The sequence below is a fragment of the Lepisma saccharinum genome, chromosome 29, assembly GCF_977018435.1.
Source record: "Lepisma saccharinum chromosome 29, izLepSacc3.1, whole genome shotgun sequence".
NCBI classification, from domain to species: Eukaryota; Metazoa; Arthropoda; class Insecta; order Zygentoma; family Lepismatidae; genus Lepisma; species Lepisma saccharinum.
Genome location: NC_139257.1, coordinates 32,419,547 through 32,438,393, shown reverse-complemented (window position 1 = coordinate 32,438,393; position 18,847 = coordinate 32,419,547). Strand labels below are relative to the sequence as shown.

General features: G+C 36.2%; 1 protein-coding gene across 2 annotated transcripts in view; it reads left to right on the top strand.

Annotated features, from left to right (window-relative positions):
* The window catches only part of LOC145981311 (nonsense-mediated mRNA decay factor SMG8), a 112,880-nt gene that overhangs the window by 56,778 nt on the left and 37,255 nt on the right, over positions 1–18,847 (top strand). For both annotated transcript variants that reach the window (XM_083114510.1, XM_083114509.1), the window contains exons 11-12: positions 13,626–13,766; positions 15,666–15,871. In XM_083114510.1, the coding sequence (XP_082970636.1) occupies positions 13,626–13,766; positions 15,666–15,871 (347 nt within the window). The remainder of the gene's footprint in view (positions 1–13,625; positions 13,767–15,665; positions 15,872–18,847) is intronic.

Genomic DNA, 18,847 nt, shown 5'->3' with positions numbered 1-18,847 from the left:
AGACTGCCCTGTGGCCTAAATGATGCTCGGGAAGTCTGTAAAGCATTTCCACCTCAGCGGTTCCTTCATCTTGGGAAACAAATCAAAGTTGCAGGGACTCATGTCAGGAAAATAAGGTGGGTGCTTGAACACCTGGAAACCTCATTGTTGCAGTATGTTCTGCACCACTTCAAACTCTCACCATTGCCAATGCAGATACTTCTTCAAGTTCTCACCATTGTCATTGTACTTCTTCAATCTCTCACCATTGCCAATGCAAGTACTTCTTCCAACACTCACCATTGCCAATGCAGGTACTTCTTCAAACTCTCACCATTGCCAATGAAGGTACTTCTTCAAATTCTCACCATTGCCATTGCAGGTACTCCTTAAAATTCCCACTATCTCCATTGCAGTTACTTCAAATTCTCACCCGCCTTGTAATCAAGGGGTCACGTGTTCGATACTTGGTGGAGACACAAGTGGTTCGGATCCCACTTTAAACTGTAGGTCCAGTCCTGATTAGCCTTACTGTGCATAAAGTGGACTTAAAACAACATATCAATCAATATCAATCAAATTCTCACCATTTCCATTTCAGATACTTCTTCAAATTCTCACCATTATCATTGCAGATACTTCAAATTCTCACCTTTGTCAATGCAGATACTTCCTCAAAATCTCACTATCGGCATTGCAGTTACCTCTTCAAATTCTCACCATTGCTATTGTAGGCACTTCTTCAAATTCTCACAATTGTCATTGCTGGTACTTCTTCAATTTCTCTCCATTGCTATTTCAGATACTTCTTCAAACTCACACCATTGCCATTCCAGATAAGTCTTCAAATTCTCACCATCGCCATTGCAGTTACTTCTTCAAATTCTCACTATTCCCATTGCAGTTACTACTACAAATTATCACTATTGCAGATAATTCTTCAAATTATCACCATTGTCATTGCAGATACTTATTCAACTCTCACCATTGCCAATGCAGCTACTGTTTCCCATTCCCACCAATGCCAGTGGAAATGCTCTTTCAAATTTCCACAATCTCAAATTCTCAGTATCGCCATTGCAGATACTTCTTCAATTCTCACCATTGCAATTGCAGATACTTCTTCAAATACTCACCATTTTCATTGCAGATACTTCTTCAAATTCTCACCATTGCCAATGCAGATACTTTTTCCAATTTCCATCAATGAAAGTGGATATACCCTTTCCAATTTCTGACATTGCTGTGGAAATACTCAATGAAATTCCCACCAATGCCAGTGGATGCACTCTTTCTAATTTCTCCCATTGCCAATGGAAATACTCTTTGAAATTCCCACCATTGCCATTGCAGATACATCTTCAAATTCTCACCATTACCATTTCAGATACTTCTTCAAATTCCCAATAATTCCATTGCAGTTATTTCTTCAAATTCCCACCAATTCCAGTGCAGTTACTTCAAATTTTCACCATCGCCATTGCAGATACTTCTTCAAATTCTCACAATTTCCATTGCAGATACTTCTTGAAATTCTCTCCATTGCCACTGCAGTTACTTCAAATTATCACCCACCTTGTACTCAAGGGGTCACAGGTTTGATACCCGGTAGAGGCACAAGTGGTTTGGATCCCACTTTAAACTGTAGGTCCAGTCTCGATTAGCCTTACTGTGCATAAAGTGGACTTAAAACAACATATCAATCAATATCAATCAAATTCTCACCATTTCCATTACAGATACTTCTTCAAATTCTCACCATTGCCATTGCAGTTACTTCTTCAAATTCTCACCGTTGCCATTGCAGATACTTCAAATTCTCACCATTGCCATTTGCAGTGACTTCTTCAAATTCCCACCATTGCCATTACAGATGCTTCTTCAAATTCCCACTATTACCCATGCAGATACTCCTAACAGTTTCAACTGATATCTGATGTCAAGTTGGAGACTATATTTTCTCTCCAAAGCAAATATCAGTTTTGATATTCTTACCAGTGCACAGTGGCCCAGAATTCAAAAAATGGGGACAGAAATGTCGCTGGGTGAATAGAGATTTTCTGTTTTCTTTATTTCTAATAGAATATAATACATAAAGAACAAACATGATTTAAATTATGTAATTATTTACATGATGACAGTGCAAAAATAATAAAGTAACATTATTTGTATAATTTATTCTCTGTCGTCATGTACCGATAGAAACAGCAGTTTGCAATATTACATAAAATCAGTTAAATCTTGTGCTTGTTTACGTGATCACACTACGAGATAGAGCTGCAGTTGTGTAGTCAATAGGGCATCTGATTAATAACTGGATTATCTCCCTTTGATTCTCAGGGTGCGTGAGCTAAGGTCGGAATTATCCCGGCCCTGTTCCTGCTTAAAAGTGGCTCTGAGGTGTAGACAGCATCAAATAAATGGGTACCTGGAGGAAGTGAATAGTTTATTTCAAAAAGGTGCATCATGTGATGCAGAAATTCATCATGTGACCATGTACTTAATATGCATCTTGGCAAGGGCTATATCAAACCGTGCAAGTAGTGGTATTTGTGGTATTACTGGGACGAGAAAGTACGAGGTCTTGCCTGTGCTAAAATTAGGCTAAGATGCCTATAAAAGCTTATGGCTTAAGTGTCCTCCTCTATCAAATTTAAGATTTTTGTACAAGAAAAGTTTTTGAGAAAGTACGACCCACCTCTTAGATTGATTTGGCTACAGCTGTATCTGTCAGATTGTTATTCATTAGTTTGTTAAAAATATGTTTTCTCGACACTGTTTTTGGCCTAAGCCACCCACCTACACCCACTCACACCCACCCACACCCACCCACACCCACCCACACCCACATTCACCCAACTACACCCACCCACACCCACCTACACCCACCTACACCCACCCACACACACCTACACACACCCACACACACCTACACACACCCACACACACCTACACCCACCTACACCCACTCACACCCACCCACACACACACACACCCACCTACACCCACCTACACCCACCTACACCTATATATATTTACTTCCGGTCCACTTCTGCTTTATTTTCGGTTTAAAATTTAGAGTATTAATATGTTAACCCAAATATTTTAATTTAAAACCAGGCTCAACTCATATATCTAATACTAAGACAATGTAATATGCAGAAGTCTTCTAGAATTGCTCTGTGACTCTTTCATTTCTTACATCATAAACATATGATTTTTCACCTATAAGAATAACACTACATATGGTGTCATCAGGGAGTGTATCATGGAATTCACAAATAATTTTAATGTTTGTCCTGTCATTAACCACAACCTGTTTCCTTTTTTAGGTGTTGATGACAAACATGGGCAAAATGTTAATATAATTTTATTTTTACTGTGTATAACCTACGATTTTTGTAAAAAAAATCTTCCGAGAAAGTATGACCCCCTCAAATTGATGTGGCTACACCTGAATTTGCTAAATTGTTGTCTATAAATTTGTTAAAAAATATGCTTTTTTTTTTCCTCGACACTGTTTTTTGGCCTAAGCTCTGAGCGACAACAACAGAGCCATCTATGTGCAAATGTCTGAACTCTGTGAACACTTGGGAACAAGTCAACTTTTTTCAATACCACATCATTTTAAACTCTCTTTGCCAGCAATATGGATTGGTAGTAAGCGTTAGACAAAGTACTTTGGAGCTGAATATGCCTTTCTTAAGACGTCGTATATTGCTAAAATATCTTTAATTCACATATTTCTCATACCGCCGTATCTTGTTCTATTAGACCTCTTCAAGAAAATCGCCAATTAGTAAAAACTAATTGAGCACAAAAGCAAAAGAGGTGCTAATAGGGCAAGCATACAGTGATATGGGAAAATGTGAATTGTCGGTTTCTTCGATTCAGATAAATGGATCGAATTGAAACTGGGATATTTTGCATTTTTTTAATATGATAGTTAAAAAAAAACAGAGATTTTGATTGGCTACGTGGTGTTTTCTGATTGGTTTAAGTAAGCAAGAGCAAAGTGCTAATTTCCCACCTTTGCTGGATTGGCAGAGGAACTGGGGGAAAGAACCTGGCTCTGCCGGGCTTCGCCAAAGTATTGATCCACAGAATCACTGACCTACAGAAGCAATATATAACACACGCTATTAGGTCATTGCTGTTTCTATGCCTGTACAGACATGCAATTGTGGTAGGTTAGTGATTCTGTAGGTCACTGCTTCTGTGGATCAATACTTATTCTACCGGCTCAGTACTGAAAGGTCGACTTTAGGTCTCACCACTGAAGTTTCCGGGTTCGAATCCCTGCATAGGAGATCTTTATAAGTGTTCTTTATCTAATTTTATTTTTATTCTCATCGTCGGGATTAGCCAAAATCGAAAGAAAGGCGACGTAAAATAACAAAATTACAAACAAGAAGATATAATAATAAGAAGAGATGCAATGCGTAACATGTAGTTTTTGAGGATTATTCTCAAGAAAGGGTACAACACACTTCCACGCGCCTGAACCCAGAACTCGGATTAGTTGGGGAGTAATCATCTGTGGGGCTCCTAATACAGCCTAGTTTTTATCATAGAATAGTTATAGGAAATTTGCCATCAGATGTAGGCCTATGTGTTGGTTTTAGATGTTGATAAGTATAGGGAAAGGATTTCAACCTCTGGAAAGAGGAAAAAAAGGTTCTGAAAATGTGATTATATTAGTGATTTTAAATTGTATTCTTGGGGTCATTTACACACTTGAATTTTGTATTTTTTCCCGAGAAAATTTATATATAAATACCAGAGCTGAAAAAAAATATTATAACTATTATTTTTTAAGTTACATTCTATCAATTATTGTAAGTTTAAAAGTGTTGTTTTTTCTAGTAAATAGAATCTTATTAAATTTTGAGTTGATTGTGAGTTTTGTATTTTTCCCCGAGAAAATGTATATATAAATACCGAGAAACTTCTATTTAAATAATATTTTGTAAAAATGACAACTTGTATAACCGACTTACCACTTGAACTGCTGTACAAGATTTTTGAGTACACAGCCGACGGAGGTGAGGATGTTGCGAGGCTTGTTGAGTTAAGCAAAATAGTGCCTGAATTTCGTCCACCGTGCGAGATGATTTTTATGGACAATCTTCGCAAAATAAGTGGTATTAAAAACTTTCAGAATCCAGATTCTCTTTTTCGGGCTGCAGGCAAAAAGTTGGCTGATAGGATGACAGTACGTTCCCGATTAGTCAAACATGTCCAATGTAACTGCTATTAGTAAACGTACGAGGAAAATAAGTTTTGTAGAAATTCTCTTCTCAATAAGAATTCCATGTTACTACCTTTATTACATTAAATATTTATTAATTAATTAATTCTCTAGCCCTCTTGATTCTGAAAATTCGTGAATACAGTTCAATTTGTCCTTATCCTGAGCAAAATTTATATATATTCTATTCCAATCTTTACAGATTTTTTTTAGGTCCATCTCCATCTTCGTTTTGGTCCTTTACCATCAGGTTTCCTAACAAGATTCCTATAAGATCTCCTTTATTCCTTTCTCATTCGTACCCACCTAAGTATTCGTGATTTAATCATCAATCTAATAATACTTGGAAATTAACATAAATTATGTACTTCTAAATTATGTAACCTTCTCCATTCACTTGTTTCTTCATCCCTTTAAGGCTAAAATATTTTCCTAAAAATTTTATTTTCAAATACACCTCAATTTATCTTCAAGAGATCAAGTTTTCGCATCCACAGGCAAAATTACTGTTATTGTATATTTTAACTTTTAGTTTCTTAGATATTACACGAGAAGACAGAGAAAAATAACATGCATTAAGCTTTCTTTTTTCATTTCTTCTTTATTATCATTTTCATTTATGAATATTACTTAAATTTAAAAACTAAATTAAACAAATTAGTTTCGACCTATACTTTTCTCTTTACTAACTTTCTTACTTGCTTTAAAAAATATTTTAGCATTCTTAATTATATTTACATCATCTGCAGTTGAGTCACAGTACTTCGTTAGTTTCTTTTACCTTCCTAATAGCATATTCTAAGGCAAAATTAAAGAGCAATAGATATGATGCATCTTTCTTATATAATATATCATGAATTGTACATTTTGTCAGACATATTAAAAAGATTCTTAGGTATTCCAAATTCGAATAATTTATCTTTTTAGCATCTTTAACTTCAATCAAGTTAGTTTCTGGAACTATAGGTTCTGCTTCATTTATTTCTGATTTATCTCCTACATGAACATTTAAAAAGTCATTAAAGCAATTCTTCCATCTATTTAAAATAGTCAGCCATTTTTCATGAAGTTTACTTTAGGTTGCTACGCCTTTATAAATTTATTTGCACCTCTGATACTTTTATTTCAATTGCGTCGATTTTACTTTTCAAGTAATCTCTTTTTTTTTGTTACTTCTAAACATGCTGTTCTTTAACCACCTAAGTCTATTTCTATTAGGTTATGTGAACCCTTGCTTCTTTTTTTCTTAGTTTATATATTATTTAACTGTTAATTCTATATTATTATATATGTATTCTCAATTCTTATTTAAGTTCGTTTAATTTAAATATTGCAGATTAAAAAAAATGTATAATTGTATAAATTAAGGTTCATTATGTAAAAATAAATTTCATTTTTAAAAAGTTCGTTTTTTGCCAGAGATTGTATTTTTTTTATAATGCCATGTGATTTCATAATTAATTAATTAATTAATTCTCTAATTTTCTTAAATCCAAAGGTTCGTAGCTGCAGCAATATAGGCCATATCTTGAGAAAAATCTATATATTTTTAACCATCCCTAGCAATTTCTTTTAGGTCCATCTAAATATTGTCCTTCTATCTTCGTCTTAGCCTTCCTACAGGTCTCCCAACAAGAATCTTGTAAATTCCTCTTTCTTCTCCCATTCGGGTTTTGTATCACATAGTCTGTCCACTTAAGTCTTCTTTATTTAATTGTTCTAATAATATCTGGACATAAATATAAATTATGTAATTCTAAATTATGTAACCTTCTCCACTAACCTATTTTCTCATCCCTTTTAGGTCCAAATTTTTTCTTAACAATTTTATTTTCAAATACTCTCAATTTATGTTCCTCTTTTAATATAATAGACCAAGTTTCACATCCATATAATACTACAGGCAGAATTACTGTTTTGTATATTTTAACTTTTAATTTCTTAGAGAGAAGTAACATGCATTTCCTGAATTAAGCCTACTTTTTATTTTATTTCCTCTTTAATATAATTTTCATTTGTTAATATCTTTTATCAATATTTCATGAGATTTGGTTGCCTGCAAAAGTTAATCCATTTATCTCCTTGTTAGTAATAGTATTTTATTTATATATCATGTCAGGTTAGAAAAAAAGTTCGCACCTCAGTGAATGCGATAAGTTGTGTAATAATGTTGTCTGTTTCCGTGTTTGACTCATACCAATCGTACGTATATCGTCTCCTTCCTTCCCTCGCTTCATGAAGCTCGTCCATCCTATCAGCCAACTTTTTGCCTGCAGCCCGAAAAAGAGAATCTGGATTCTGCAACTTTTTAATACCACTTATTTTGCGAAGATTGTCCATAAAAATCATCTCGCACGGTGGACGAAATTCAGGCACTATTTTGCTTAACTCAACAAGCCTCGCAACATCCTCACCTCCGTCGACTGTGTACTCAAAAATCTTGTACAGCAGTTCAAGTGGTAAGTCGGTTATACAAGTTGTCATTTTTACAAAATATTATTTAAATAGAAGTTTCTCGGTATTTATATATACATTTTCTCGGGGAAAAATACAAAACTCACAATCAACTCAAAATTTAATAAGATTCTATTTACTAGAAAAACAACACTTTTAAACTTACAATAATTGATAGAATGTAACTTAAAAAATAATAGTTATAATATTTTTTTTTCAGCTCTGGTATTTATATATAAATTTTCTCGGGCAAAAATACAAAATTCAAGTGTGTACATGACCCCAAGAATACAATTTAAAATCACTAATATAATCACATTTTCAGAACCTTTTTTTCCTCTTTCCAGAGGTTGAAATCCTTTCCCTATACTTATCAACATCTAAAACCAACACATAGGCCTACATCTGATGGCAAATTTCCTATAACTATTCTATGATAAAAACTAGGCTGTATTAGGAGCCCCACAGATGATTACTCCCCAACTAATCCGAGTTCTGGGTTCAGGCGCGTGGAAGTGTGTTGTACCCTTTCTTGAGAATAATCCTCAAAAACTACATGTTACGCATTGCATCTCTTCTTATTATTATATCTTCTTGTTTGTAATTTTGTTATTTTACGTCGCCTTTCTTTCGATTTTGGCTAATCCCGACGATGAGAATAAAAATAAAATTAGATAAAGAACACTTATAAAGATCTCCTATGCAGGGATTCGAACCCGGAAACTTCAGTGGTGAGACCTAAAGTCGACCTTTCAGTACTGAGCCGGTAGAATAAGTATTGATCCACAGAAGCAGTGACCTACAGAATCACTAACCTACCACAATTGCATGTCTGTACAGGCATAGAAACAGCAATGACCTAATAGCATGTGTTATATATTGCTTCTGTAGGTCAGTGATTCTGTGGATCAATACTTTGGCGAAGCCCGGCAGAGCCAGGTTCTTTCCCCCAGTTCCTCTGCCAATCCAGCAAAGGTGGGAAATTAGCACTTTGCTCTTGCTTACTTAAACCAATCAGAAAACACCACGTAGCCAATCAAAATGTCTGTTTTTTTTTAACTATCATATTAAAAAAAATGCAAAATATCCCAGTTTCAATTCGATCCATTTATCTGAATCGAAGAAACCGACAATTCACATTTTCCCATATCACTGTATGCTTGCCCTATTAGCACCTCTTTTGCTTTTGTGCTCAATTAGTTTTTACTAATTGGCGATTTTCTTGAAGAGGTCTAATAGAACAAGATACGGCGGTATGAGAAATATGTGAATTAAAGATATTTTAGCAATATACGACGTCTTAAGAAAGGCATATTCAGCTCCAAAGTACTTTGTCTAACGCTTACTACCAATCCATATTGCTGGCAAAGAGAGTTTAAAATGATGTGGTATTGAAAAAAATTGACTTGTTCCCAAGTGTTCACCGAGTTCAGACATTTGCACATAGATGGCTCTGTTGTTGTCGCTCAGAGCTTAGTCCAAAAAACAGTGTCGAGAAAAAAAAGCATATTTTTTAACAAATTTATAGACAACAATTTTGCAAATTCAGGTGTAGCCACATCAATTTGAGGGGGGTCATACTTTCTCGGAAGATTTTTTTTACAAAAATCGTAGGTTATACACAGTAAAAATAAAATTATATTAACATTTTGCCCATGTTTGTCATCAACACCTAAAAGAGGAAACAGGTTGTGGTTAATGACAGGACAAACATTAAAATTATTTGTGAATTCCATGATACACTCCCTGATGACACCATATGTAGTGTTATTCTTATAGGTGAAAAATCATATGTTTATGATGTAAGAAATGAAAGAGTCACAGAGCAATTCTAGAAGACTTCTGCATATTACATTGTCTTAGTATTAGATATATGAGTTGAGCCTGGTTTTAAATTAAAATATTTGGGTTAACATATTAATACTCTAAATTTTAAACCGAAAATAAAGCAGAAGTGGACCGGAAGTAAATATATATAGGTGTAGGTGGGTGTAGGTGTGTGTAGGTGGGTGTGGGTGTGTGTAGGTGTGTGTGGGTGTGTGTAGGTGTGTGTGGGTGGGTGTAGGTGGGTGTGAGTGGGTGTAGGTGGGTGGCTTAGGCCAAAAAGCAGTGTCGAGGAAAACATATTTTTAACAAACTTATGAATAACAATCTGACAGATACAGCTGTAGCCAAATCAATCTAAGAGGGGGGTCGTACTTTCTCAAAAACTTTTCGTGTACAAAAATCTTAAATTTGATAGAGGAGGACACTTAAGCAATAAGCTTTTATAGGCATCTGAGCCTAATTTTAGCACAAGCAAAACCTCGTACTTTCTTGTCCCAGTAATACCACAAATACCACTACTCGTGCAAGTATCATTTTCACCAGAAGTGGTCAATGGGGTTTCTGAAATAAACAATTCAAATGGCAGAGTACATGAATGTATGGAGCTTCCACATTCTACTGTGAGCCTTCATAATACAGTATAGTGTGAACTTCGCCAACTTACGCTATGAAATATATTTTAAAGTGCACTGTGTTCATACACCGACTGAGATAAACTTTAACCTTCATTGTCACTGTTAGTAGAGGATAGATTTTAACTGTTCAAGCAGGTTGTTCGGTTTCATCTGACACCGTGATTTCGAACAGGCGAGTGATGTTTTCTGGTAGCGTACATGATTTCTTAACAGGCAAAGGTCAAAGGCTTCATATTAGTGGATCAGACGAGATAAGCAGATGTGACATAAGATCTTCGTTGGCATCTGGACAGTGAACCAAGATCTTGTGAACACATGGAGGGGAGGAGGGGAGGGGTTATATAATACCGGGGATATTCTGTTACAAGAACTTTTGCAGTTTCCAATGCATATTCACCAAAACTTTGGACATTAATACTGTGACTTGACGATAAGTGTTTGCAAAATGACCTGCATCCTGTGATTAACACCTCGTTGACGCCTTTGATTTCAGCTGACTTTTATAACCCTGAAAGAATATGCATGCCATGTTGCCAGTTCTCTTTGTTGAGGCTTACCAACGACCAGCCCATGGAGCACTTGAATTTCTCCTGGATGTCCATTTTTCAGGCTACAATTTTTGCTTTGTCTTCTCCACGAGCCTGCCTCTTGAGTTCGAGTCGATGCGACATGTGAAGAGAGTACTCAAAGTATTGACAATCAGAATAAAAATAACTGAGTATTTACGGTTCTTTGACTGACCTTGTAAATCTTGTTCATCTTAGTTGACAAAGCGCCACAAATGTTACACACCTGAGCAGAGGATCTACCATTCACTTTGTTGCAAACTATTTTGCGAACAACTGTCAGATCTTCCCAAATGTCAGCTGAGAAGTATGTAGAATTGAGATGCTTTATCTGGTCTCCAAGGTATCAAATTGTGCTCGGTTTACGTTAAATACCACATTCTGATGCAATTTCATTTCAATGCAGGCTTATTTGCTTATTTGCAACTGACATCCTTTTTCACATTTCGTAACTGCACTTTGGCACGAGTTGGCAGTCAGTTTTTTCTCTGGGTGTATTTATAAGACCCATTGAATCATTCAGCATAAACATCTTCCTCCCACACATTTTGAAAGTCAAATGGAAGAAACACACATTATTGCAACTCAGCTGAAAATGGCAGCGTATGAACCCGCTCGTATAACAATGCCCACAATTGAGCAATTGATGCTGCACCAACAGAAAGTACACGCCTTGATAATATGTTCTATATGGCAACACAAGCCCACACAGATAATGTTCTGACGTCTGTGAAAGGACATTTGGGAAATGTATGAGTTTTGCCCACCTTAAATCTTCATTTATATCAACACCTGAATGGAACTATTTGCATTTTGAGGGAGCTCCATCATTGTTCTACAGGAAACTAAAGGTTTAGAAGCTCTGCTTTCAAGTGGGAATTTTAATTTTTGTCACCATTTTCTGAATTCTGGCTTTCTGGGCAATGTTTGAAAATGCATCCCATGCATTAACAAATAGTGCAGAATATTTATAATTGCTAATCCGTAAGTATTTTATCCTTAGCTATACCACATATGTGTTTTTTTTTTAAAAAAAGATCAGTGGTTTGTTTTAAAATATCCGTAAGTTTGTTACGTACCTCCACATTTCTGCTAGGAATTTACTGTTCACTCCTAATGTCATGAGCAAAACACTCAGTCTCTTAATAAAAAGTTCCTTCCTTGTACACTCACTCACAAAGTTTTTTTCAAGCATAAAATAACATGCATAGAAGTCCATTTCTTCATACTGCAATTAACTCGTTACCATGGATATTGCCCGACTTGATTGGTTGATTATTTGAAAATCTCATTGTCAGGTTGACATCTGCAGGTTAGTCTATTCACTTAACCTGCTGATATTGGTTGTCTGCGACACACTAAACAGTTGACTATATGCAAATACAATGAACTCAAAATTCCAAAATAATGTTGAAGTAACATACTACTGTAATGTGATGGTCAGACCATTAGAAGTTCACACATGAGATGATCAAAATATTATAATAGAAGCCATTTAATTCCAAAATCCATTATTTTTGCAGAATACTTGTGCAAAATAAGAGTGAATTGCAATGCATAATATTTGACTGTGTGAGTATTGTTGCACTTTGCAGACTAGGTAAGAGTTGATGAAACAATAATCATCATGCAATGAGACACAAATGTGCTTCAATTATAACATAATCATTTTTTTAATGACTTTTTCCACTTCATATCGGAATTAATAGTACAGCTGAAAATGTTTTTTGATACATTTTTCTTCCGACATGAGAGGCTTTCACAGCATCCAGTGCTTAACATGTTGCATAACCATACAGTAACTATGTGCAAAGTAACTCATTGAGCAGTACAGGTGTTCATTTACGTTGTCTGATGACCTGGCCCACTGTAGTACGGACATACAGTCATGGACACTTATGGGTTGTAATTATCCCACTTAGAGTCAATAGAATTTTTACAACCCAGAACTGTGTGTGACTGTACATATATGATTTGAATTTTGAGCCAACATAGCGTCACATTCAGATTCAACTTTACTTGTACGTGTTTTGCCATCTGTTGACCACATGTTGGAACTTTGTTCTCCATTAATTTCCCTTTCACTGGTCCTTGGAGTAGTACCTTACCCTGAAGACACTTTGGCTATCATAAATAATGTGTCACTTTTGGCTAATTTACGAAGATGGGAATGAGTTATGATACCATGAAATTTATGAATGGACACCCACAAACATCCATGTCCAGGCTGGGATTCGAACCTGGGACCCCTGGCATCGTAGCGTGATGTGCTAACCACTCATGAGGCTGGTCAACGTAAATAATGAACAATAGTACGAAAGACTAGTAACACATATTGTTACAAAATTTCATTAAACAATTGTACACATCTTAAAATTAATGGGAGAATAAAAAATATGACAATTGGTACCATTTTTATGACTCATTAGTATTAATAATGATATTAATAGTTACAAAAATAAAATGCTTGTAATCCAACTTTTTATTTGATGCAAAAACTCACTATGGTGGGGATCAGTTGCAAATGAACGTCTGCACTACTTAATGGGTTAAAACTCGGATTATTATTGTACGTATAAAAGCTTATTTTGCGAGTTCTTGCCAAGTGTAAAATATGGGAGTAATTTGTACTAATTTATTGGAAAGTTTGAATAATTGAAAGTCGTTTAATTGCTAGTTTGGTTCCCTGAACTTCATATTAACGAGTTGTTTCTGTATGTCCGACTTCCAAGTAATAAAGATATTCAGTGTTCAATCCCCACGATACATTTCACTAGTTCATATTCCAGATAAAACTATAGATGTAGACTTTTGAAACAAATTTTCACAGAACATTCAAGTTTATCTTTCACATAAGATGTAAATGTTTTGATTTTTATTTATATATTTTTAAGGATACATATCTTCTTTCAGATTCTTAACACATTGCGTACGTTGCTGGATACAGACGTCAAATTCAGTGAAGGTAGATGTGGTAAAGTACTTCCTCTAGCAACAGCTACATATCAGGAGAACCTACCCTCGCATTACACACGGGATTATCATGAAACCCGGGTAAGATATTTTATAGAACATTGTCCTCAGATTACATGTACAATGAGTGTGTATGATACGTTATCTGAGCATCAATGTTGTTTGATTTAAATTATTTAATCGGTAGAGCAATGGCGAGGTATGACAGAGATCTGGGTTCAAATCCTGATCGAGCCTGAATTTTTCACTTAAATTTCTGGAAAAAAAACAAAAAAAACTTTACATGCAGGAAAATGTAAAATCGAGGAAAATTCTATAGCATTTTGCTACACTGGGCCCATCAAGATTCAATGTATAATGCTGCAAAATGTAGAATCCAGGAACATATAATTGGGTTCCACTGTATATAGTACATCCAAAGTGTTTTATATTTACTGGAAGAAAAGTTACTGAAATTATGCTGGCTCTCCTCCCCCCCCCCCTTCCCCCGCATAGCATTCTATCTATAGACTACAGTAACTGACAGTTATTAAAAAAAAAACACTGCAATTTTATGTTCCTTGGTTTTACAATTTCCTGCATTATATGAGTTGCATTCAAGTTATAACACCTTCTATTTTTTTTTTTTTTGCAGGACTGGAAGCAGATAGAAACATGCGGTTTGTTGTACAATATGCGGCCACTCTTTGTCCATGCGTGACAGAGATGGCAGCACTGTACAACACACAGAACTCTAGCGGCAGCGGCCAGAGTGAGGACTGTTTTGGATACTTAAAATGACTACATTTTCATTACAAGAGCAGCGTGTAATCATTTGTTTTCTCCATTTGCGTGGTGTGACACCGATTGAAATTCATCATCAGTTGAGTGAGACATGTCACCGTAGTGCCCTTTGGAACGCAATGAGTAAGGATTACTCCATCGCTGTCTCAGAACATGGCCACCATCATTTTTTTAGCACTGGCGCTTACTCGATATTTTTTGGTGGCGGTGAATCTGTGTGCTTCCATTGAGCAGACTGGCACTTCGTTTCAGGATTGAAAATTGGCATCCATGTCTCATCCATTGTCACAATCGATGAATAGAAAGTCCCATTCATGCCATCATCATGCATCAACATTGCCTGGCAACATGTCACGCATGCAGCCTTGTGGTCGTCTGTCAGCATTCGTGGCACCCACCTGGAGGATACTTTTCGCATTTTCAGGTCTTCATGCAGGATTGTGTGCACAGATCCCACGGAAATGCCAACTTTGGAGGCGATGTGTTCCACACTCATTCGGTGATCCTTTAAAACAACTTTCTCCACTCGCTCGATCATGTCGTCAGACCGGCTTGTGCGAGGCCGAGATTGTCTTGGTGTGTTGTCACATGACATTCTGCCTTCTTTGAACTGTCGCACCCACGAACGCACATTAGATACATCCACGACACCATCACCACATGTCTCACTCAACTGGCGATGAATTTAAATCGGTGTCACACCACGCAAATGGAAAAAAACTAATGATTACACGCTGCTTTTGTAATGAAAACGTCGCCATTTTAAGTATCCAAAAAAGTCCTCACTCTGGTCGCCAGAGTTCTATGTGCTGTACAGTGCTGCCATCTCTGTCACGCATGGACAACGAGTGCCAGCATATTGTACAACAAACCGCATGTTTCTATCTGCTTCCAGTCCTGCAAAATTATAACTTGAATGCACCTCCTACATTCAGTATTCGTGGTCCCAATAGAGCAAAGTGCTATAAAATTTTCCTGCATTTTAAGTTCTTTCAACTTGGCCCTCTGAAAACTTAAAATCGAAGTTTCACTGTACATATGTACTGTGCCGTAAAACATACAAACAATTTTATGCTTTTTTTAAAATCTTGAACTATGATTTAATTTTTAAAAAATCATCAAAAAGCATGATTTTTTATCCACCCTGCTGGGCATAGCCTTAACTTAAGAAACCCAATTTTAATTTTTTTCTTACAGTTAGCACATGCCATATCAGTATTTGCAATGCATGCCAGAGGACCTTTATTTGATCGATTCGTGACGCAGCTGGAGAGAGACTGTGAGAGGTACTGGAAAAGCGGGCGGCAAATGTGCGAGGTGCTGAGCTTGACCGGGAACCCATGCACTAACCCCTTGCACCGAGCAGCGGAGGAGGATGAAGTCTTGAAGGAAAGTGGTAACAGGTAAGATAATACCTAGTTACAAGATGTTCCTGAAAGTCTTGTTTCTCTGCACATTGTAAGTTGCACTAATACTGTAGGTCCATGCATCTCTGTTTTAATCCAAAACTTGATTGAAAATATGGGGTACAGCTTATATTCAAGAATACTAAAAACTAGGGATGGGATAGTTTATTGGTATTGGCCGATATGGGCATATCGGTTTATCGGCAAAATTACCGATTATTGTACCGATTCAATATATCTATAAATATCTCATAGTTAGTGCAAAATTGTACTATTTGGTCATAATTTTTATAGATAATCCCCATGCCCTACTTTTTAAAAAAGTAAATGTCTAAATAAATATGCAAATCCTTTTGCTCTGCAGCAGGGGCACCGACATCAAAATTATTGGGGGGGCTCTGATCACTGAAATAAATGAATGAATGATGAAACTCCCTCCCTTTTTTAAAAATAAAAATTACGTTTTTGTATAGCTGTTTTTAACATCTATTATATTCCTCATGCAAATGAAATGTAACGTGAGAAACATTTAGAAAATGTTTCAAACTCTCTTTATGTCTTCTGTGTCTGCTCATTTGTTTTTTAGATAACAATTGTAACGCTATTGCGTAAGGTACTATTTATGATATACTTAACACCAAGACTGCATTTAAAAGCACTGTTCCAAGACATAATAACTATTTATTGTTCTAAATCTTAACATCTTAGTACCTAAGTACTAATTACTAACTTCATGGCCAATATTTTAACTATTAACTACAAAGCAAGTTCCAAGTGGAAAGTCCACTTAGATAAAATGGGTCTTACCCTCTAAGACAGCAGCGGCGTTAGTCAGAGCGGCCTCTCGTCATCTCACCAGTTCGCAGGACACACACACACACACACGTTTCTGTGCAAGAAGTATATATTCACAATACGACCTTGTCTTAATCCTCAACCCAGCTCTTAGTGCTACCAACCTTGTGGCTATTTTAGTAATCTGTCCATTTGGCCTTGCTGGCCCTGACGGAGTTTTTTGTGGCTAGGAGACCTTGTGGCCTAACGTCAGGGCCAAGGTCTTGGCCTTGTTTATATTTACTAAGCCACCCTTACATCCTGTTGGTCGAGGGCCTCCCCCATGGCGCAGTGGTAGCGTCATTGCCTTGTAATCAAGGTGTCCCGGGTTCGATACCCGGTGGAGGCACAAGTGGTTCGGATCCCACTTTAAACTGTAGGTCCAGTCCCAATTAGCCATACTGTGCATAAAGTGGACTTAAAACACCAACTCAACCCAACCCAATCCTGTTGGTCGCCTTGTCGGTAACCTTGCCCTTGACTAAGAAGGGGGAAGGAAGGGCCTTGTCTCAATCACATGCACTGAGGATGAGACAAGTGTATGTGACATAAGTCCTTACTTCCTGTTAGTGTGTTAATACTTCCTTGGAGGCTACGCCCTTTTTATGCAACACAACGAGCTGTGCGTTACACAATTAACATTTTTATTTAAAAGTAGGCTATGTATTTACATTAAGAGGCCAACATAACAGTTTTATGCCAGCCTCTGTAGCCGAACGTGTTGGGTGGTTGACTCAACTCACTTTGATCCGGAAGTCTCGGGTTCGAGTCCCGGCGAGGGCATGGGTGTGTTTTAATGTGCGCAACAGACTTGTAAAGAAAGGACATGTGACAGGTGCAGGTAACCTTAGTGTTGACGTACCCATAAAAATAACGAATATTTACAGTATTTAACAGTTTTATTTAAATATTTACATAAATGCTAACACAAATCGCAGGAAAATTAGTTTTACTTTTTTGTTCTTATATTTGTTTTGTTCAATATTTTACTTTTTAAATTTAATTTTGAAGTAATAAAAAAAAAACACATAGCATGCTGTGCTTTAGCAATAATGCCTTTGATCATAGCCATTCCCGCTTTCGCAATACAAAATTTTCATAAACTTTCCTTGCGTACTTTACTGCAAGCCAGTGTTAAATAAACTCAAAGACTTTAGAATTATTTTCCCCTTATTCTTTGTACTGGAGGAAGAGATTTCGAGGATAACTAAATATCGTACATATCAATATTGCCTGAAAGTCATGTTTAACTAACTAACTAACTCTCTAGCCTTCTTAAACCCGAAGGTTCATGGCTGCAGCAACACAAGCCTTCCATCTTTCCCTATCTTGAGCAAGATCTATATACACTTTTCCATCCCTACCGATTTCTTGTAGGTCTATCTCAACGTTGCTCCTTCATCTTCGTCTTGGCCTTCCTATAGGTCTCTTACCATCAGGTTTCCCAACAAGAATCCTGTGAACTCCTCTTTCCTCTCCCATTATGGCCTGCCCACCTAAGTCTTCTTGATTTAATTATTCTAATAATATCTGGACATGAATACAAATTATGTAGTTCTAAATTATGTAACCTTCTCCACTCACCTGTCTCCTCATCCCTTTTAGGTCCAAAGATTTTCCTAAGGATCTTATTTTCAAATACACTCAATTTATGTTCCTCTTTCAATGTAAGGGACCAAGTTTTACATCCATATAATACTACAGGCAAAATTACTGTTTTGTATATTTTAACTTTTAGTTTCTTAGATATTAAACGAGAAGGCAAAATTTTATGAAGAGAGAAGTAACATGCATTTCCTGAATTAAGCCTACTTTTTATTTCCTCTTTAATATAATTTTTACTTGTTAATATTACTCCTAGGTATTTGAATTTGGAAACTGGTTCAAATGAGTTGTTATCAATAATTAGATTTTGATTATTACCTAACACTTGGTTTCGGCCTGTAAGCATATATTTAGTTTTCTCTTTGTTAACTTCCAAACTTATCTCTTTAGCAGTTTTGAAAAATATTTTAGCATTATTCTTAATTGTATTTATATCATCCCCCAGTAAGTCTACATCATCTGCATATGCTAACAACTGAGTCACACCATTTAATTTTAGTCCTTCTTTAGTTTCTTTTACCTTCCGAACAGCAT